At 40.4% G+C, this 23551-nt stretch overlaps 2 gene segments (V, D, J or C); both read right to left on the bottom strand.

Annotated features, from left to right (window-relative positions):
- LOC103889793 (immunoglobulin kappa variable 1-16-like) lies at window positions 1–604 on the bottom strand. The segment is given in 2 exon segments: window positions 1–407; window positions 533–604. Coding segments are annotated over 2 exon segments (378 nt in total).
- A 16862-nt stretch (window positions 605–17466) lies between these two features.
- LOC100939465 (immunoglobulin kappa variable 1-12-like) lies at window positions 17467–18034 on the bottom strand. The segment is given in 2 exon segments: window positions 17467–17834; window positions 17960–18034. Coding segments are annotated over 2 exon segments (378 nt in total).
- Window positions 18035–23551: the final 5517 nt, after the last annotated feature.

The following is a 23551-nucleotide window of genomic DNA, read 5'->3' as shown; positions in this document are numbered from 1 at the left end:
ATCTGAGGAACACTCTCAGCTGATGGAGGCATCAGTAGGAGCAGCTGGGGCAGCCCAGCCTCACACATCTGCTTCCCTGGGGGTTTATGTTTGGGTGAGTAACACTGTGGGAGGGTAACTATTATACTGTTGACAGTAATAAGTTGCAAAATCTTCAGGCTGCAGGCTGCTGATGGTGAGAGTGTAATCTGTCCCAGATCCACTGCCGCTGAACCTTGATGGGACCCCACTTTGCAAGGTGGTTGCATCATAGATCAGGAGCTTAGGAGTTTTCCCTGGTTTCTGCTGATACCAGGCTAAAGCATTGCTAATGCCCTGACTCGCCTGGCAAGTGATGGTGACTCTGTCTCCTACAGATGCAGACACGGAAGATGGAGACTGGGTCATCTGGATGTCACATCTGGAACCTGAGATTGGAAACATAAAAACAAATGTCCACACAATTAATCATGTTGTAAGAGAATTTCCCTGAATAGTAAAGCAGTACTCAGCACACTGGGCTGAGTAAACTGCTAGTGTTCTCCTTCCTTACCTGGGAAACAGAGCAGCAGGAGCCCCAGGAGTTGAGCAGGGACCCTCATGTCCATGCTGTGTACTGACTGGGTCTGACTCCTGCACAAAGTCTGACCGGCCTATTAATAAGGCTTCAGGGCAGGAGGTTGTGCTCTGGGAACATGCAAATGAGCAGAGGATGGGGCAGGCTGGGCATAGCTGCAGGGCTGACTCATCTCAGTAACTCAGCACTGGCTCAGTGTCCCCAGGTGTCCCAGGTAAGACCAGGGTAGCACAAATTTGGCTGCAGAGAATGGGTTTCTACTAGAGACTATTTTGTTATGGGAAACATTTTCTGGTTTCTTTTTGACACTGTGAAATATTCCTTGGGAGTCGATGGAGCAATGTATTTCATTGGTGTATGGGGATTATTTAGGAGAATATTCTTTTTTGTAGGAAACACATAGTAAAATTTTAGACGGTACAATTCTCAGGTCTTCAAAAGACTCTCATATGATTTCCATTAGGGAAGGTGGTACTCGTCATATACTTGCAACATTTCTGTGAGTTTAACATTGTTCCTTTCTAAAAAAACTTAAAAATAAAATTTATTCACATGATGCTACATGTATTTGTAAATGTTAGGTAATGATGTTATGCCATTGTTCTTACCACTATAAGATCAAGCAATTTACTTCAGATACACTAAGTTGATACCGTGTTTCCTCAATGCATGCAGCTCTCACAGATCCACCATTATCAAGAGCTCTAGGTCTCGTTAATACGCAGAGACTAAATGGGCTGCACCTTATTCCTGTTTTGGGCACCTTCATAGTCTACCTTCTTTTCTGCCATTGAGTATTATTTCCCAGAGTTCATCTCTCTTAGTGAGGGTGACCACTGCATGGAGCATGTCCCTGCCATGCACCATCAATGACACTTTCCTCTTTTACTTTTTATCAGGGACATCATCCTGACCCAGACACCAAGATCCCTGTTAACATCTTTTGGAAAGAGACACTCAATCTTTTATCAAGCAACTGCCCATGTACATGGAGAAATCACTTGGATCCAGATGAAACTGGATAGGGATTTGCACTCATTATATCTAATATGTCTAATGTGCCCAAAAATGTCCCAGCCTGGTTCCGTGGGAGGGGAAGTGGATCCAAGTATATTAGCATCAGTGGGCTGCAGCCTAGGACTCCATAAAATTTTACTGATGCCTGACTATGGGAGCCAAATCACAGTGCTGTATCCTCTGCACAAACCTTCCTGCTGCTTTATAGGCTGCCTGAATTTTAAGGGAACTTGCTTATATTGGAAGAAAGCTCCATTTGTCCTCTAAATGTTTGCTGAAAATAAACTGACAAAAGGAAGATTAATAAGAGAAAAGGCAAACAAAATTCACTTAAAGTGCAGCAGGATATCATAGCAGGGTGATTACCCAGATAACTCAATGAGATCCAGGTGTTTATATTTCCTTTCTAGGGAAGAGGTAATTGGGAAATGTAGGCAACCTGGAGAGAATAGATGAGAATAGAAATGCATCCTCAAAAGAACAGGTAATCACCTGCCTGGGTAAAGTATAAACTTCGAGTCTCTTCTATTTTTGATTCCTCTTTTGTGTTAATATTCCCCGATATAAAAATTTCTCAAGAAGAATTTTCTTAAAAATTAGTTTCCTTCTGAAGAATTTGCTTTTAGGCAGGTAAGGGATATTTAGGCAAAGCCTTTTTGTGCATTTGCTGCTTTCTAAATGCCTTTGGTTTTACATAATCATCATATCAATGCAGCATAGTTTGAGATGTTATTTTCTGGATTCCTTTACTTGCAACCCACCTGCCAAGATCCTGTTCCAGAGAGATGCGGCTACAGACTGAAAGATAAGTTGACTCCTGAACAAGGTGGAGGTTGGGGCACTGACCACTGGTGCAGATGAAAACCTGTGTAAAACTTTTGCATCTCCAACTTATGTAGTAATAGATTACTTTTGACTGGAAGCCTTAATGATAAAATAAATAGTTGATTAATGCTTTTTTTGTTATACATATTATATTCTCTATTCTTCCAATAAAGTATGCTAAAGAAAAAAATGTAATTAAGAAAACCTTAAAAATGAGAACATATATTTACTACTTATTAAGTGCTTGCTCACAGGTGACATACACAGAAGAAAATATAAGTGGATCTGCAAATTTCAAACCCAAGTTATTCAAGGGTTAACTGTACTATGATGAATGTAGCAGTCCCCATCTGTAGTCTAGGGCTTTTCCCTTTGCTGTATCTCTACTCATTTCCAATGGCCATATATATGTCTTATGTTCTTCATGATCTTGGGCAGAGAGATCTGCCTGCATGCCTTGCTGGCCAGATGGCCTGCAATGTGTATCTCTTAGGAAAGTGCTATGGTTTGACTGTGTCCTCCAGAATCCATCTGTTGTAAAGTTAAATCTCAGTGTAATGGTATTGCCAGGTGGGGTCTATTGAGATGTGTTTAGATCATGAGGGTGGAGCCCTCTAGTGGAATACATTAATGCCGCTATAAACAGGGATTATGGGGCTGGAATCTCTCTCTCTTCTGCTGGTCTGTCATGTTAAGACATGGCCTTCCTTCCTTTGAAGGACTGAATGCTCCAGGCATCTTGAAAGCAGAGAAAGAGGACCTTAACCTGCCCATGCTTCGATCTTAAATTTCCCATTCTCCAGAAGTGTGAGAAAATAAAATTCTGATCTTTATGTATTACACAGTGAGAAGGAACCTGTTATAACAGCTTGAAAGAGAACAAGAGAGACAGCTCATAATCAGGGAGGACACGATGAGGTGTATACATACCCCAGCTTCCTCATCTCTCAGGTGGAATAGCCCAGAGGAATTTAGTCCATGTTTCCACATGTGGTTGATCTTTGGTTATCCTGAGTCAGGTGGGTTGCTGATGTGTCTTTTACCATTCGCTTTCTGTTCCTGCCCACATTTTCTCCTTTCCTCCCTGTGTAAATTTGCTGCCTAAACAGGAATCCTCATTGCTGGTGGACCCAAACTAAGATAGTAAATAAAATCGTTAATCTTTTGTATGAGGGGTATTTCTCTTCTGAATTCTTTTATCATTTCCCTTTCTTTGACATTCGGGAATATTCAGGAAACACACAATTTTTTTTATCAATCTATTTTAGATTGAATTTATGCGGTGATTTTTTTTGTGTGTGTTAAAACAAAAAATTACATTGTAAGCCACTAATCAGCTGAACGGACTCCTCTTTTGGTAGAGAGAACTTCAAAGAAATCTGAAAAACTAGGTTAGGCCATGACTGGCTGGTGGGTTTAGATGTACTTCATTATACTGTCCTTCCTTTGGAGTTCAGACACAACTGACCAGCATTATCATTACAACAGAGATCTTTGGATTGACAAAACAGATGCTTTGTAGCAATAAGATACCATGCTCCAACATGACAGATAATAGGCCCTGAAGAAAATAAAAATATTTTATCCTAGAAGTATTTCTTTGACATATTCTGAAGTGGCCCTTCAAGCTGCCTGTTGTGGGGGAAATTTGCATTCTGCAGAGAATCTCCTCCCCTTACTAAGTTTTTTCCAAAGAGTCTGACTTTTTTTTAAGGTATGATAAACAACATTCGCCACCTACTTTGTTTGCTACCCATAGGATTCATCTATGGGTAGCAAACATAAGGTGACAAGAAACTTTGCTTCCACACTCCCTTTTCTAAACTCAAGCATTTCTTTATGATGAATTCAACTGTTTAGGCAGAGCTTAACTCTTTCAACCAGTTGGCAGTCAGGAAATCTTTGAATCCACCTATGACCTGGAAGCCCCTACTTCAAGCTATCCCACCTTTCCAGGACAAACTAATGTAAATCTTATATGTATTGATTTATGTCTTTCCCTGTAATTTCTGTCTCTCCAAAGTATTTAAATGTGTATTCTTATCACCTTGGGCACACATGTTTGCAGGACATCCTAAGGCTGTGTCACAGGCCATAAGCTTTGGGAAAATAAACTTATAAATTGATTGAGATCTGTCTCAGATACTGTTTTGCTTATACTGGTCACAAACTTAAAAATCCTCTAAAACCATCTACACATCAATAAATCTACATTAGAGATAGTGGAATGATCACACCTTAACAGTTAAAGCTCACAATTTAAAGGAACCTGAGTCTAAGATTTTGGCCAGCTCTCTTGCTTCATAAAAAATACTTTGTGATTTTTTTATATTTTACGTTAGAGAAAGGCAATTTGGGGGAATAGATTCATTGTCAATGGAATGAATAATGTCCCTACCCTAAAAGATGTCCATATCCTCATCTCTGGAACCCAATTTTTACAGGAGGTGTTAAGAAATTATTTTAGGCAGATAGAGAGGAAAAGGGGGTCCTTGGTAAGGTTTTCTTTCTTTTAAAGCAGCTCCAGAAATGTTTCTTGTCTAGCAGGAAAGCCCTGGCTCCTAGAGCCAGGCCAGGAAGCTTTGATTTGTAAATTCTGGCCATTAGAAACTGAGTCCAGCCAAACCTGGCAATTCCCACCATCTTCTTCCTTGCCCCTACATGTGCCTGACAACATGGCTGCCCCCACATAACCCCATGTGTATAGAATATTTTGGTGCCCTGCATTTGCATATTAAAAGGCCTGTTGGGAAGGCCAGTTATTTTGCAGGCTTCATGAATGGCATGCCTGGTCAAACCAGTCCCCGGAGCCCTATGTAAATCAGACACCACCTCCTCCAGCCTCCTCATATAAGAGCCACTTTTCTGCTGCAACGGAGTTTTGTCTTTGTTGAAACCCCTCCTCCCTCTGTCTCTGTGTGGGGAAGCTGTTTTCTTCTTCCTTCCTTCTTGCATATTAAACCTTTCTCTCCCTAAAACCACTCCACGTGTGTCCGTGTTGTTTTATCCAAAGTGGTGTGAGACCAAGAACCCTGGTGTTCCTCTAGTCAACGGAGCCGTATGATAAAAATTCTACCTTACATAGCAAAAAGAGAACTTGACAGATATAAGTGAAGAACTTTGAGAATAAGCGACCCAGTTATCCAGATGAAACCAATATAATCACAAAGGTCCTTAAAATAAAGGAGGAGGCTGGCAGTCAGAGAGGACCTGGGACAATGGGGAGGGATGTGGTTTGAAGAGGGAAGGGGTTACTCTGCTACAAAAAAAAAATATGACCATGGGGGTACTTTGCTTAAGAAATATCCCAGAATGTCCTGCTATGCTTAGAAAGCATTTGCTTCCCAAATAGAAAACGAAGGCCTCCTTCATTTCACACCGGTTTCTACCACATGCACTATATCGCTCTGTTGCTTGGTGTCTACACACTTAGAACTGCTCTGTCTTCTTTCTGAAATGCCTTTCTTCATTATGTAATGTACCTTTCTGTCCCTGGTAACACTCTTTGGCTCTGTAGTATACTTTATCTGATACTAGTATTTGCTACTGATTCTTTTTATTAATTTTGCATACTTGCCATTTTCTTTTCTTCTATATTGAGTCTACTTCTAGTGTTATATTTGATGTGAGTGTCTTATAGACAACATACTGTTCGGACATTTCTTTTTGATTCATCAATTGCTGTCTGTTATAATTTCCTAATTTGCATATTTAATATATTGATAATTATTGATATACTAAGATTTAAGTCTTCACTCTACTTTTTTGCTGTATCTTTTTTTGCTTCTCCATATTCTTTTTGATGCCTTCCTTTGGGTTACTTGAACATTTTCACAATTTCATTTTAATTTTACCTAATTTGAGGGTATCTCTTTTTATAGTGATTTTTAAATTGGTTGTCATGGTATTTCCTTTATATCCATAGCTTCTCACAGTATGTTGGTGTCATAATATTACCATTTAAAGTAAACATAAAATTTTACCTTCTTTTATGTCATTTTTCTTCCCCCATTAGTAATAGATTGTGCACATATACTAATGTACACTTCACACCATCTCTAGCCTACTTATAATACCTAATGCGATATGTATACATGACTTAACTTGTGTGGATTCAACCAAGTGGTACTAAGCACATGGTGAAGTCATGTTTTGCTTTTTGGAACTTTGTGGATTTTTTTTCTATATATTTTTGATCCAGGTTTAGTTGAATCCATGGATGCAGATCCCATGGATAGAGAGATGACTATACTGCTCCTTATAACTCTGAGGATCAACTCTGTGTTTCCTCCATTCTGGGCTGGCTGGACTGATCTCTGCTGAGCCTGCTCATGTGTCTGCAGTTACCCTGTGGTTCAGTTGTGACTAGAGGGTCTGATATGACTTCTTTAACCTATCTGGAAGCTGATTTGATGTGCAGGTTGGACACCATTTGGTTTCGGTTTACATAGGTCAGGGAGATGGGTCCTGTTCCCCAACCTCTATTCAGTTTGTTCCTAGATCAGCTCAGGAGTTCATCTATTCATTGTAGGTTGTTTGGGGGAAATTCCACACAGAACACTGGTAATGAAGAAGCTGAACTACTGTCATCAGTTATTGTTATCATCTGAAATGCATCGTATATAACCAAATGCATGCAGCTCAGCTTAGCCCATCCAGTCTCTTCCCTGGATGCCTGCAAGTGTGAGAAAGGCAATGTGCTCAGTCACAGGAAAGACAGGGGCCCTCCTTGGTGCTGAACCTGCAGATAGTTTTCACACAGTTTCATTCCAAAATACAAAGACTTCATTTTCTTTGTCTTTAAAATAGTTATACATTTTCTTTCTATAATGTCCCCGTGCTTTTCAACTAATTTGAATTTTCAGAACTGGATGTATTTATTATTTCTGTGTTAGATGCTCTTAGTCACTTATGGCAAGAGTGAGTTAACAGAGACAGGATACGGATTAGCCATAGAACAATAGAGAAGTGTGTGGATTCAGATAGGATAAAGATAAAAGTGGTGACAAATACATTCTTTTGAAGCGGATTCTCATAGATCACCACCAGTCAATGTCAGCATTCAAGGTGCAATGATGTGTCAGCCACATTGTGCAAATGGTCAGCTCTGCAGAGTAAACTTGGACAGCACATTACAGGACCAAAATTACCCGTAAGTGTATGGAGAAAATAAACCGTCATAGAAATAATAGTGTGAAGGAGTTCTCAGTTATTTATAGTTGGATATCAAGCAGAACACTATAATCAACAAAGCTATAACCTAAAAACTTTAAGCCTTTTAAAGAGGTTTCCCTTTTCTCAGGGTATTTCTCGGAAAAAATTTAAAAATTATGGATAAACTACTTGCACATTTGCTGCAATAAATTCCTTCCCTGCACTCATCCTTTGGTCAGCCTCATTCTAAATGGAGTCAGGTGTTGCCCATGTGTCTTGCTCAGGCCAATAGGATAATAGCAGATTGACACAAGTGGAATATTGGAAAGGGCTTGCACATCGAAGCTTTCCTCTCTCTCACAGTGCTTGGAAACCCTAAGGTCACAATGAGAATAAGCCTGTGCCCATCTCCATTCAGTGTCAGTGGCATGGCTGCTTTTAGGTCTATTATTTGTTCTTAAAATGTGTGTTAAATTTGCTATAAACATGTAGCAAGTTACCAGCAAATTTATGAACTTAAGACGACACCCATTTATAATCTCTCAATTTCATGGCTTTGTTGGATCCCGCCCGTTGGATTTCACAAGACTGTGCCACAGTGTAGATTGGGCTTCATTCTCACCTGACACTCCCTGAGAACATAGATACTTTAGAGCTGTTTCAGGTAGTTGCAGAGCCCATGCCTTAGCACCTCTATGACTCAGGGCTTCAGCTTCTTACTGGCTCTTGGCTCAAGGCTGCTGTCAGGTCCCAGAGGCTGTGGACAATTCCCTGCCATGTGATGCTCACACAGGCAATGCCCACATGGCTAGTTGCTTGTTCAAGGCCAGCGGAAGTTTTCAGAGAGTGTCTCTTTCCAGTCTGCTATGACAGAGGCTTACAGAATACAATACAATCATTGGAAAGACATCTCATAACCTCTGCCATACCATGCGGGTTAGAAGCAAGTCTAGGTTCTGCCTGTTCTCTGTGGAAATAGATTATACAATTCCGTGACTCACTGGAGAGAGGTTTCTGCTAGGGTGTTCTGGTGTCTTTAGTTTCCTCAAATATCAGGGTACTCATACTCATACTGAGTGTGAAATCTCTCCTACATCTTCTTCATCTTGCTGTGTCTGACTGATCAGACATTTGACACATGAATTTTTTTTTTTTTTTTTTTTTGACAGAGTCTCACTCTGTCACTGAGGCTGGAGTGCAATGTCATTATGTCGGCTCACTGCAACTTCTGTCTCCTGGGTGCAAGCAATTCTCCTGCTTCAGCCTCCTGAGTAGCTGGGATTACAGGCACCCACCACCATGCCGGGCTAGTTTTTATATTTTTAGTAGAGACGGGGTTTCACCATGTTGGCCAGGCTGGTCTCAAACTCCTGACCTCAGGTGATCCACCCATCTCGGTGCCCCAAGATGGGATTGTAGGGATGAGCCACCGCTCCCAGCCTACTTTAGTTTTTAAGTAGATTTAATGAAATCTATTTAGTAGCCAAAAGCCAAGAATGCCAATAGTTTTACCTGGATACTCTCTGAAACAATGGTATTAAAAGGGGTCTTTCCAGCCCCTTTCCTGCAGAAAGACAGGTGCTAAGAAACAGTGGAAGTGTGAAGGTGGGGGAAGGGAGAGAAATAGTATTTATATACCTAAACTAACCCAGCTGCATGTAAACCAGTAACTACTCATCAAAATAAAATACAGAAAACATATTAGTTTTGGTTTGGTGTGAACCAGCCTTAAATACAAAGTTGTTACACTGAATGGGTTTAATTGACCAAAATGCGTAGGGAAGGCAGAGAGGATTAGGTTGCCCTTCTGCTCAGCTTTATCTGCTGTCAAGTCTGGTTCCTCAGGGGACACATGCATCCCCTCCATTATCCTGCAGATTCTGCCAGGCCAAGGCTATTAAATCTGGCAGGGTCTCATGTGTGGACTTCTGGGTGTATACAGGGAGAAACTAGAGAAAGGCCGAGCAGATTTTACTGCATGTAGGTAATCTACGTGGGCTTTTTGAGAAAAAAGGCTTTAGATAAGAAGTGTTTGGCAAAGTCACACATGGTTTGTTAAAAAACAAAAAATAAAATACAACTTGAAAACTCTTGGAGAAGTGACACTTTAGTTTCCCAAATCACTCTTCTTCATACACTTCCACTTAGCTTTTTTTCACCTTCTAGCTCTGTGGTCTTAGAAGGGCACGCACTTAAAAGAATTTGTTTCCTTAGGAATCCAACAAGTAAAAGCATAAACAACATCAAATAAACTACATCATTAGCATAGAAGCATGTCAAAGAAACTGAGATTAGACTTTGAGTTTTGGCACAAGTATTAGAGAAATAGAGAAAAGATTTAAAAGATACAATAAGACTTACACAATAAAGCAGGACAGCAATATGACAATTGAACCTATCATAGAATAAAAGGTTGTGATAATGGATGGTGAGAAGAAATGCATTGGACAGATATGCATGGGCATGATTGATTTAAGCCATTTAGCATGGATCAAGACAAAATCTTTAGGATTTAAAGGGCTGTGAGCTGGGTAGTAAAAAAAACCCATTTTAACACCTCCTGGGGCTGTGGATGAAATGAACTTGGATTTAAAACTATTTTCAATAAGTATCTGCTAAGGGCTAAGTATTACAGGAATAAGGATACCTACATTAACAGCAGCACATATTATCTTTTGGATAATATTCTAAATGTTTTACCTTGTTTAAATTGTAAACCGACCTATGAGGTAGAACCTATTATTGTCACAGCATCGCAGGTATAGAAACGGAGGCAAAGGGGGATTAAGTTACTTTACTAATGTCACACAATCTGTAAACAGTAAAGCTCCATCCCCAACCCCAAGGGTTTGACTTAGGGCCTGCCAAGATAACATCTGGACTGTTGCATGGATCTTGCCTGGTTGTACATGAAGTTCTAATTCCAGGATGGATGAAGATTCCATTAGAACTTGGAGTAGCATTAAAAAAATTGCTTCCTTGAGACCAAGCGAAGTGCCCAGAAAGCAAAGGAGTTTAACTGCTTAAAGGAAAGGTGCAGATTTATAGGAAATGAAGCTCTGGAGTGTGAACAGAGTTTTTCAAAACCATTAAGGAGAAGACAAATTGAGTCTAGTTTGATAGATGTGTTGTGCAGAGTGAGTGTAGTGGAGATTAGAGAATCAGCCAAGGAATTATCCCCTGCCTTCATGGATGGCATCAACATCTGTCTTCATGGCAATTGTATTGGCAGCCTGAGGGTCAGAGCCTGGGTCCTGCTCATCCATGCAGCTGTGGTCACCTTTGCACCTGCAGTTCTGGAGTTACGTGAGTGTTACTCTTTGAGGCAGCTTCAGGACACTTGGTAAAAGTCACTAAGCTGGAAGTGAAAGGCATTCTTGGAAGAAAAGTTCTAATCAGCTCTTCATTCCCACCTGATGCAATTTTTGCTGCTGCTGGGACCCCAAGTTCCTTGCCTCCTCCCCGCCGCTTTTTTTTTTTTTTTGAGACAGAGTTTTTCTCTTGTTGCCCAGGCTGGAGTGCAGTGGTGCGATCTCGGCTCACTGCACCCTCCGCCTCCTGGGTTCAATTGATTCTCCTGCTTCAGCCTCCCAAGTAGCTGGGATTACAGGTGTGTGCCCCCACACCTGGCTAATTTTGTATTTTCAGGAGAGATGGGGTTTCACCATGTTGGTCAGACTGGTTTCAAACTCCTGACCTCAGGTGATCCACCCACCTCGGCCTCCCAAACTACTGAGACTATAGGTGTGAGCCATCGTGCCTGACCCCCTGCCTCTTTTGTAAATAGAAATCGACACTAGGCCAAACAGAAATTTTCTCAGGCAAGGTTTAATAGGTTTGTGGCACGAGCAAAGCGAGGGAGCAGCCTATGGGTAAGAGATCCTTGCGGCTATTCCTTGAAGCGCCCAGCTCTTACCATTTTAAGGAAGCTGAGGCGGAAAAAGGAATGACATACAAACATGGTTAGGCAAAGTTTTCTTTGCATTTGTGCAGTGGCGCATCATGTTCTAACATATATAACATGATGAGGAAATGGAGGATAAGCCCTGCCTTGGGTGGATATTTTAGTATTACAATGAGATTATAATGAGGAAAAATCAGTGAAAGGTCAGTGCTGGGGACCATCCCACCTTCAGCTGGCTAGATCTCATTTGGTTCTTTGGGCGAATGCCAGATCTATCAGCAACCTTGGAAGATGGTCAGGTTCTTATTAGGAACGTTAGAGTTCCACTTTAGAAACCTTGGGAGGCTGGGCACAGTGGCTCACGCCTGTAATCCCAGCACTTTGGGAGGCTGAGGAGGGCAGATCACTGGAGGTCAGGAGTTTGAGACCAGCCTGGCCAACATGGTGAAACGCTGTCTCTACTAAAAATACAAAAAATAGCTGAGCATGGTGGTGTGCACCTATAGTCCTAGCTACTCTGGAGGTTGAGGCAGGAGAATCGCTTGAACCTGGAAGGCATATGTTGCAGTGAGTGTAGATTGTGCCACTGCACTGCATCCTGAGTGACAGAGCGAGACTATCTGAAGAAAAAAAAAAAAGAAACCTTGAGATACTCAGGCCCTATCATTTTCCCACAGCAAGCGAGGAGCTGCCATTCAAAAGAGGCACAACTGGGGCTGCTTCAGGAAACTTTTGCATCCAAAAGCTGAGTCTGGTGCACCTAGTGACATTGCCACAGACTCCAGTCAGCATGCATAGAAATAGTGGATACCTGGATTTCCATCGAGCAAGCAGTCTCTAAAGTCTTAAAGGAACACCTTGGACATGTATAGTTGAATAGATTCCAAGGCTGCCATTGCAAAGGCTTCCATTCAAAGTTGGCAACTTTGTTCATGATTTTGACCAAGGTGACCAAAAAAAAAAAAAAAAAAGTCTCAGGGGGACAGTGCAGGTAGGTGAGAACCCAGTGGCTTTCCTGAGCTTAATTGTCTTTCATTTTTGGTGACATGGATTGTTGTTCACATTGTCTTCCTCTGGCAGGTCCACCTGGAAAGCATTATATATTTAGCAAGAAAAAAGGAGGCTGTAAATGATGTCACTGTGGACTCTGTATATTCCCTGTTGCAAATGTCAGATCCATGAAGCATAAAGTGATTAACTAGAAGATATTAAATTCCTTACAAATTGTTGAAAAGCCTTAAAGAACAGGCTCCAGTCAAAGCCTCTAGAACAATTCCAAGAATCATACTGCTGGCACAGGCTGGGGAGGAGCTCCTACTGCTTGAGACTCCACATTCAAGCTGTCTTTTGCAGCAGAAAAGAGAGCAGCTCTTCTCACTACTGCCCCCAGAAGGACAGCAGCTCTGGTATCAACTATCAACTGCTAGAGATCTGACCCCTTTCTCTGACTGCCCATCAGATGTGTTACTACAGAGTGCTTTTGGATTGAGATGAGGGAGGGGAAATGCCTGATCTCACTCAAATGTGCTCATTTTCCTGGTCTGGGTGACAGCCAGGCCACACAGTCCTGTGGGCACAGTATCCTCACTTGCCAGGTTCCTATAAAATAAGAGTATCTTTCTTGACTGTGGAAAATATGGGGGTGGGGAGGGTCAAGGAATAGCAAAAGGAGTACTTGGAGTTGCCTGAGCTTCCACTCTGGTTTCCCCACATGTTTTCAATCCATTTAATTCATGATAATAAACACCTTTCTGCCTCACCAGCCATAATCGCTTTTCTTAGATCCAAATGATTCAGTGATAAAAGTAAAGAGAAAAAATAAGTACCCTTTTCAGCGTTGAAGCTGACCAGTTGGCTGTCTCTGGTGTTTATACCTCCACATCCCACTATGCATTTCATCTTCCCTTTGTCTCACTGGAGATCCAAGTGCAAATAATGCTTCACATGACTGTGATCCCTAGAACTTCATCCTGATGTCTGTTGAAATCTTCTCTGAGTTTTACCAGTGGAAATGGCAATAAATAGAAAGATTCCAGAAGGTCCCCTAGGGTCCATATTTTCTGTACTTCCTCTCTAAGATATGTAAAATCAATTATGTCTGCTCTTGCTTTATATGGGCTAGATCTATGGCCCCAACATACCCCCAACCCCCTGTGTTGACAACTTATCCAGTATTGTGTTAAGTCTAAATGGTCACATGCTTATCATATCATTTCTTCCAATTTCATGGAATAATTGTCATGTAAACTCTTTGCATTAAGAACTATCAGCCAGAAAACCACAGCCCTGAGAAAATAGAAATAGAGTATTTCAAGCTGTTCAGTTGGCATAAGAATGATGAATCTACAGCTCATTTTCAAGATATAAATATTCTGTTTATGGAAGTAATAGCATCATTCATGGTCAGTGTTTCAGAGCCTCCACCACTTCTGACAGCATAGCAATTCAATAGCACAAGGGTTTGTGTGACAGCTTTGCTTGACTAATAATGGGTTTTTCCCTGTCTATAGGGAAAGCTGCACCTGTGCACATGACAAGAGCATGAGCTACATTTTGCTTCACTTTTTTTGAGGTAAATAAGTTGCTTGATCCAAAGCCATATTATGGAAGAACTTCCTGACTCTGATGAAAACTCTTTGAAAATCCACAAATAATATTTTATGCAGAAATGTAACTGAAAAGGAAGGCAAATCCATATATAGTAAAATAACCACTGCCATCCTCATGTTCCATGAGGTCCACTAGAATCACCTGATACCAGTAATTAGTCTGAGCCCTGATGTGTGGTACAATGTTACGTGTTCTGGAGGGGTCAGTTTTCTTGGCAAATTGGGTGTTCAGAAGAGCCAGTAGCCCTGTACATCTCAGTTAGTTGAAAGTCATATTATTGAGTCCCCACAGGGACCTCCATAACGCTGGTTCATGAGGCTAGCTGGGAAAGCTGGAAGAGGTAACTGAAGTCCATATGTTGAATCATCCTCATTATTAAAAGCCCCCTGCTCATTAATGGCATGTCAATTAATATTCACTTGGAAAGCATTTTTTTATTATGGCTCATTTTTGAAACATCTAGTCATAGCTCTTGCAGAATGACTTTATCTGAAATCATCCTGTTGCATTTCTTTTAAGGCCTGATGATCTGTCAAAACCAACAGCCAATATTATTAAACTGCTGTTCTCTTTGCAATGTGATCATCAGATATAGGCCTTGCAGTTTACCCACTGTTTTGAGTTTTACATTTCCAGGGCTTCCTTGACAATGGCAATGATGTGACTCCATCCAGCATCCATTGTTGTGAGAACTCTATTTGGAATATCATCATTGTGGGCATGAATATAATGGAGACTTTCATAGGATGCATTGGTTAATATTCAACATTAGTTAAAATTTGCTCTAGTCTTACCCTTGGAGCTCTACTGGATTGGAAAAATATTTTAGGTAAGGACAACCATTTGGTAAAGTTTTAAAAATAAAGGCTACAAATAAATTTTTCTGTAGCAAGAGTATGAACTAGATGTCATCATAAGTACCATTTTTTTTGTGGAATGTAACAACAATTATTTAAATGTATATAATTTAGATAATATTTTGTAAATAAAATATGTATAGATTGCATATATAATAGAATAAATGTACTTAAATATGCATACTGTATGTATTTGTAGTCAATATTTTATCAAATAAATATATATTCACTTCTATGTATCTTAAATATACGTACATTTTTCCATAAATAAAGTAAATTTTAATTTTTTATTGAAATACTAATTAGTTTTAATTTTGTCTTTTTCTCTTAATAACTTCATAATTTGATTACTAAATATTCATATTTATACCACCAATTCAAGAAAAAATATGTATGTTTATATAGGTAGAGGTGTAAATACTGTATCAAGAAGTGTTTATGCATTGATTATGGTAACTGGTTAAATATACAACTCAGTGGCTGATAACAGTAAACATTTGTTTTCATGTTCATAGATGCTCATGTTCACAATCATCTGGCTGATCAAGGAAGGGCTCTGCTGAGTGGTTCCTCTGCAGGGCACTGAGCTTGTATTCAGCCTGTAGATATCAATTGTTTAACGACAAGGCTGAACAGCAGTGACTACACATGACACAAGATTCTTGTGACAGATCACAGTAGTGATCAACATCCCAAACCAAACTGCACAGTTGAATTTAAGTCCAATAATTTCTAACATAGCTTCAAACATTTTAAATATATTCCTTTACTTCAATGAATATAAATTTTCAAGAAAATGTTTACTCCACTTAATTATAGAGGTGTTTAATCATTCCATGGACAAATAATTATGTTTTCAACCTTCACAATGCTGCAAATATTTGCAAATGTAAGTTTGCATTAATAAGAAAACAAAGCTGGATGTGTTTTCAACATGTGGCTTCAAATATAATATTTTAAATGAACTTTTTGGGGGAAAAATCATTTTAACTTATGGAAATATCCCTCTTTACCTCTCGTGTCCTATAGGGTTGCCCAATAAGAGGGTCCCCCATGAGATTTGGAAGTGAGAAAAGGAAGACTCAATATTATCCACTGGTACCTAAGACAGGCAGAGAGACAAAGGTGAGGACTGGAGAAACACCTGGAAAGATGCTCTATGAAGCTGAGAACTTCAGCAATCCCAGGCTTAAGCTTCCAGACAGGACTGAGGACCACATGGTTAGAAAACCCTTACTTCAGGGGTGGATACATTCTGTTTTCAGAGGGAGCACCAAAGAATCCTGCTTCTAATATCAACTTTCCTGAATACTATATCCTTGGTTTTGAAAGGTTGTAGTGTGAACGTTAATCATAGGAATTGTGTCATTCTTGTCATACTGAACAGAGCCATGAAACCAGAGGGAAAGGCACTCAGGGTGAAAAATATTGTTTCTAGAATGCAATTGAAATAGGCCCTATTATCCCATGGAACTAATGTTTATGGTTTTTTGAATAAACATAGAAATTGACTTCCCTGATCTTAAAACTCAGGATAGTTACATCTGTCTTACCTGAGTTCTTTTTTCAGTAAACCAACCATCAGGCCTCCCAGATACTATCAAGGAGCTGAAACTTACATATCACTGAATCAGGACAGTGAGACATCAGACCTTTCACTCATTATGATTGCATAACTGACCTCCTGCTTCTTGTTGACCAAATTATCTTTCTTAACCCTCCCTAATTCCTGTTTTCCCACATTTCTTCCCTGCTATATAAACCCCTAATTTTTGTTGGTCAGGGAGATACATTTGAGAATGGTGTCCCATCTCCTCAGCTACAGCACCTGATTAAAGCCTTTTCCTTGGCAATACTTGTTGTCTTAGTGATTGGCTTTCTGTGTGGTGAGCTGCAGGATCTACACTGAATCCCTGGTATTTCAGTAACAAAATTCTCTGTAACCTTCACTGCTTTGGCTTCTTGTAACCTGAAATCAAATTTGTCCACAACTTCTGAGATAACTTGATATAATTCTAGGATTCACTTTGTCCACCACTGCTTCCCAGTCTGAGCTTGCCCGCTCCCAACCCTTCCTAGTGCCAATAAACTTTCTCAAAGAGCCATAGGTAATATTTTCCCTTTTTCATGAAACACTAACTTTTTCTTTGTTCTCGCAACATATTGAAGACCACTGAGTTTTCCTGTATGCCCCATTTGGGAAATATTTCTATGTAAATAAAACATTAAATTTAGAGATTCATCTCTACATTTTATTTAGATGTCAGTAGTTTACTTTAATTCTCTGTATTAAGACAATTCCTGCTTAGAATATCTATAGTGACTTCTTCTCTGTTATATACTGAAGCTATAAACTAGACTCCTCAGGTGTCATGATCTCTGTCTGTATTAAATTAGGAGGGGCATTGCTATGTCTGTGTAGTTGTGGCTGAGAAAGAGAAAAGAATTAGGGTGCAGAGGTGACTTCATGTCCCCATCTACCAACACCTTCAGAGTGTGGCTGCATCTGAGGAACACTCTCAGCCGACGGAGGCATCAGGAGGAGCAGCTGGGGCAGCCCAGCCTCACACATCTGCTTCCCTGGGGGTTTATGTTCGGGTGTGTAACACTGTGGGAGGGTAACTATTATACTGTTGACAGTAATAAGTTGCAAAATCTTCAGGCTGCAGGCTGCTGATGGTGAGAGTGTAATCTGTCCCAGATCCACTGCCGCTGAACCTTGATGGGACCCCACTTTGCAAACTGGAGGCATAATAGATCAGGAGCTTAGGGGCTTTCCCTGGTTTCTGCTGATACCAGGCTAAATAATTGCTAATGCCCTGACTTGCCCGGCAAGTGATGGTGACTCTGTCTCCTACAGATGCAGACACGGAAGATGGAGACTGGGTCATCTGGATATCACATCTGGAACCTGAGATTGGAAACATAAAAACAAATGTCCACACAATTAATCATGTTGTAAGAGAATTTCCCTGAACAGTAAAGCAGTACTCAGCACACTGGGCTGTGTAAACTGCTAATGTTCTCCTTCCTTACCTGGGAGCCAGAGCAGCAGGAGCCCCAGGAGCTGAGTGGGGACCCTCATGTCCATGCTGTGTCCTGAGTGGGTCTGACTCCTGCATGAAGTGTGACCAGCCTATTAATAAATCTTCAAGGCAGGAGGTTGTGCTCTGGGAACATGCAAATGAGCAGAGGATGGGGCAGGCTGGGCACAGCTGCAGAGCTGGCTCTTCTCAGTAACTCAGCACCAGCTCAGTGTCACCAGGTGTCCCAGGTAAGACCAGGGTAGCACAAATTTGTCTGCAGAGAATGGATTTCTACTGGAGACTATTTTGTTACGAGAGACATTTTTTAGATTTTTTTTGGCAATTTGAAATATTACTCAGGAGTCGATGGGTAACATATTTCATTGGTGTATGGGGAGTATATAGGAGGATATTCTTTTTTGTAGGAAACACATAGTAAAGTTTTAGACGATACAATTCTAAGGTCTTTTAAAGTCTATTGTATGATTCTGGTTAGGGAAGGGGGTATTTGTCGTATACTTGCAACTTTTCTATAAGTTTATCATTGTTCCTTTCTAAAAAAAATTAAAAATAAAATATATTGACATGATGATACATATATTTGTATTAGGTAATGGTGTTATGCTATTGTTCTTACCAGTATAAGTTCAAGCAATTTACTACAAATACACAAAGATGATACCGTGTTTCCTCAATGCATGCAGCACTCACACATCCACCATTATCAAGAGTGACAGGTCTCTTAAATACCCAGAGACTAAATGGGCTGTACCTTATTCTTGTTTTGGGCACCTTATAGTCTACCTTCTTTTCTGCCATTGAGTACTATTTTCCAAAGTTTATCTCCCTCAGTGAGCGTGGCCATTGCACGGAGCATGTCTCTGCCATGTACCATCAATGCCACTTTCCTCTTTTACATTTTTTTCGGTGAGCGGGGACATCATCCTGACCCAGACACCAGCCTCCCTGTTAATATCTTTAGGAAAGAGACACTCAAACTTTTATCAAGCAACTGCCCATGTACATGGAGAAATCAGTTGGATCCAGATGAAACTGGACAGGGATTTGCACTCGTTATATCTCACATCTCTAATGTGCCTAAAAATGTCCCAGCCTGGCTCAGTAGCAGGGGAAGTGGATACAACTATATCAGCATCAGTGGGCTGCATCCTAGGACTCCACAAAATTTTACCGATGCCTGACTAGGGGAGCCAAATCACAGTGCTGTAGCCTGTGCAGAAACCTTCCTGCTGCTTTATAGGCTGCCTGAATTTTAAGGGAACTTGCTTATATTGGGAGAAAGGAAGAATCTTCCATTTGTCCTCTAAATGTTTGCTGAAAATAAACTGACAAAAGGAAGATTAATAAGAGAAAAGGCAAACAAAATTCACTTAAAGTGCAGCAGGATATCATAGCAGGGTGATTACCCAGATAAGTCAATGAAATCCAGATGTTTATATTTCTTGTTTAGGGAAGAGGGAATTGGGAAGTGTAGGCAACCTGGAGAGAATAGATGAGAATAGAAGTGCATCCTCAAAAGAACAGGTAATCACCTGCCTGGATGAAGTATGAACTTCCAGTCCTTTCTATTTTTGACTCCTGTTTTGTGTTAATCTTCCCTGATATAAAAATTCTCAGGAAGAATTTTCTTAAAAATTGGTTTCCTTCTGAAGAATTTGCTTTTAGGAAGATAAGGGATATTTAGGAAAAGCCTTTTTGTGCATTTGCTGCTTTCTAAATGCCTTTAGTTTTACATAATCATCATACAAATGCAGCATAGTTTGAGATGTTATTTTCTGGATTCCTTCATTTGTAACCCACCTGCCAAGATGCTGTTCCAGAGAGAGGCAGCTACAGACTGAAACAGCAGTTGACCCCTGAACAATGTGGAGGTTGGGGCACTGACCACGGGTGCAGATGAAAACCTGTGTAGAACTTTTGCATCCCTAACTTAAGTACTAATAGATTACTTTTGACTAGAAGCCTTAGTGATAACATAAATCGTTGATTAACCCTTTTTTATGTTATACATATTATATACTCTATTCTTCCAATAAAGTATGCTAAAGAAAAAAATGTTTTTAAGAAAATCATAAAAATGAGAAAATATATTTACCACTTACAAAGTACTTGCTCACAGGTGACACACACAGAAGAAAATATAAGTGGATCGGCAAATTTCAAACCCAAGTTATTCAAGGGTTAACTGTACCATGATGAATGTAGCAGTCCCCATCTGTAGTCTAGGGCTTTCCCCTTTGCTGTACCTCTGCTCACTTCCAATGGCCATATATTGTCTTATGTTCTTTATGATCTTGGGCAGAGAGATCTGTCTGTATGCCTTGCTGGCCAGATGGCCTGGAATGTGTATCTCTTAGGAAAGTGCTATGGTTTGACCGTGTCCTCCAGAATCCATCTGTTGTAAAGTTAAATCTCAGTGTAATGGTATTGCCAAGTGGGGCCTATTGGTATGTGTTTAGGTCGTGAGGTGGAGCCCTCTAGTGGAATACATTAATGCCACTGTAAACAGGAATTACGGGGCTGGAATCCTTTTCTCTCTTCTGTCCGTCTGTCACGTTAAGACAAGGCCTTTCTTCCTTTGAAGGAGTCAATGCTCCAGACATCATCTTGAAAGCAGAGAAAGCAGACCTTAACCTGCCCATGCCTTGATCTTAAATTTCCCATTCCCTAGAAGTGTAAGAAAATTAATTTCTGTTATTTATGAATTACACAGTGACAAGGAACCTGTTATAACAGTTTGAAATGGAACAAGAGAGACAGCTCACAATCAGTGAGGACAGGATGAGGTGTATACATACCCCAGCTTCCTCATTTCTCAGGTGGAACAACCCAGAGGAATTTAGTCCATGTTTCCACATGTAGTTGATCTTTAGTTATCCTGAGTCAGGTGGGCTGTTGATGTGTCTTTTACCATTCATTTTCTGCTCCCGCCCTCACTTTCTTCCTTTCCTCCCACTGTAAATTTGCTGCCTAAACAGGAATCCTCATTGCTGGTGAACCCAAACTAAGACAGTAAAAAAAAACTTTTTATCTTTTGTATGAGGGGTATTTCCCATGTTTTTTCTTATCACTTCTCTTTCTTTGACATGTAGGAATATTCAGGAAGCACTTAACTTTTTTTAACCAATCTATTTTAGATTGAATTTAGGTGGTAATTTTTTTGTTCTGTTTGTTAAAACAAAAAAATAAGTTGTAAGCCAGCAATCAGCTGAACGGTCTCCTCTTGTGGCAGAGAGAACTTCAAAGAAAACAGAGAAACTAGGTTAGGCCATGACCGGCAGATGAGTTTTGATGTGCCTCATTACACTCTCCTCCCTTTGGAGTTCAGACAAAACTGACCAACGTTATCATTACGAGAGACACCTTTGGACTGACAAAACAGATACTTTGTAGCAATAAGATACCATACTCCAACATGACAGAAAATAGGCCCTGAAGAAAATCTAAATTTTTTACCTTAAAAATATTTCTTCATCATATTCTGAAGTGGCCCTGCAAAGCTGCCTGTTGTGGGGGAAATTTGCATTCTGCGGAGAATCTCCTCCCCTTACTAAGTCTTTTCCAAAGAGTATGACTTTTTTTTAAGGTCTGATAGGCAACATTCACCATCTACTTTGTCTGCTACCCATAGGATTCTTCTACATGACAAGAACCTTGGCTTCCACATCCCCTTATCTAAACTCAAGTATTTCTTTATGATGAATTCAACTCTTTAGGCAGAGCTTAACTCTTTCAACCCGTGGCCAGTCAGGAAACCTTTGAATCCATGTATGACCTGGAAGTCTCTGCTTCAAAATATCCCACCTTTCCAGGACAAACTAATGTATATCTTATATATATTGATTTATGTCTTTCCTCATAATTTCTGTCTCTCCAAAGTGTTTAAAACCAATGTGTAATCCAACCACCTTGGGCACGTATTTGCAGGACATCCTAAGGCTGTGTCACAGGCCATAAGCCTTATCTTTGGCAAAATAAACCTATAACTTGATTGAGACCTGTCTCAGATACTGTTTTGTTTACACTGGATCACAAACTTAAAAATCTTCTAAAACAATCTACACAGCAATAAATCTACATTAGAGTCAGTGGAGTGATCATACCTTAACAGTTAAAGCTCACAATTTAAAGGAACCTGAGTCTAAGATTTTGTCCAGCTCCTGGTTTCATAAAAATACTTTGCGATTTTTAAAATTTTACTTTAGAGAAAGACAATTTTGGGGAACATGTTTATGGTCGGTGGAATGAATAATGTCCCCACCCCAAAAGATGCCCATGTCCTCGTCTCTGGAACCCAAGTGTTATAGGAGTTATTAATAAATTATTTTAGGCAGATAGAGAGGAAAAGGGGTCCTTGGGAAGGTTTCGTTTCTTTTAAAGTAGCTCCAGAAAATTTCTTGTCTAGCAGGAAAGCCCTGGCTCTTAGAGCCAGGCTGGCAAGCTTTGATATGCAAATTCGGACCATTAGAAACTGAGTCCAGCCAAACATGGCGACTCCCACCATCTTCTTCCTGGCCCCCACATATCCCCGTCCACATGGCTGCCCCCACATATCCCCATGTGTATAGAATATTTTGGCACCCTGCATTTGTATATTAAAAGGCTATGGTGGGAAGGCCAGTTATATTGCAGGCTACATAAATGACATGACTGGTCAAACCAATCCTGAGAGCCCTATGCAAATCAGACACCACTTCCTCCAGCCTCCTCATATAGGAGTCTCTTTTCTGCTGCACATAGAGTTTTCTCTTTGAATCATGCCTTCCCCTGTCTCTGTATGGGGGAGCTGTTTTCTTCTTTCTTCCTTCTTGCATATTAAACCTTTCTCTCCTTAAAACACTCCACATGTGTCTGTGTCGTTTTATCCAAACTGGTGTGAGATCAAGAACTCTGGTGTTCCTCCAGTCATTGGAGCCATATCATAAAAATTCTACCTTACATAGCAAAAGAGAACTTGACAGGTGTAAGTTAAGGACTTTGAGAATAAAAAACCTGGTTATCGAAATGAAGCCAATATAATCACAAAAGTCCTTAAAATAGAGAAGGAGGCTCACAGTCAGAGAGGAGCTGGGACAATAGGGAGGGATGTGGTTTGAGGAAGGAAGGGGCCATGGAACCAGAAATATGGGAGCACCTGGAACGTAAAAAGCAGAGAATCCAGTTCTCTCCTCTGGAGCCTCCAGAAGGAATGCAGCCCTACTGACACCTTAGCATTAGCTTGGTGAGACTTCTGACCTCCAGAACTACAGGGTAATATATTTATGTTGTGTGAAGCCAATAAGACTGTGGCGATTTAAACAGCAGCGTTGGAAACTAATGCAAGGGGAAGAGATGTCTTTCAGCTCACTGAGTGCATGGCTGTCCTCTGTTCTTGGAAATATTTCCACCTTGTTTTCTGGTGTCAGTTTTGACAAGAGACAGAGAAAATTTTTCCAAGAGAAGAGCTAGCATGAGAATTCTTTTTAGCTAGAAAATCTCTTGGGTAAAATCCCATAATTATCTCTTATACGATCTGGGTATCACAGAGTTTAGGGGTCAGATCTCATAGCACATGATAGGAGGAAGAGGCTTCTGTTAGTTT

This window comes from Pongo abelii, chromosome 12, assembly GCF_028885655.2.
Source record: "Pongo abelii isolate AG06213 chromosome 12, NHGRI_mPonAbe1-v2.0_pri, whole genome shotgun sequence".
In the NCBI taxonomy this organism is placed as follows: domain Eukaryota; kingdom Metazoa; phylum Chordata; class Mammalia; order Primates; family Hominidae; genus Pongo; species Pongo abelii.
The sequence above is the reverse complement of the archived record's forward strand: the minus strand, read 5'-3'. Positions and strand labels throughout refer to the sequence as shown.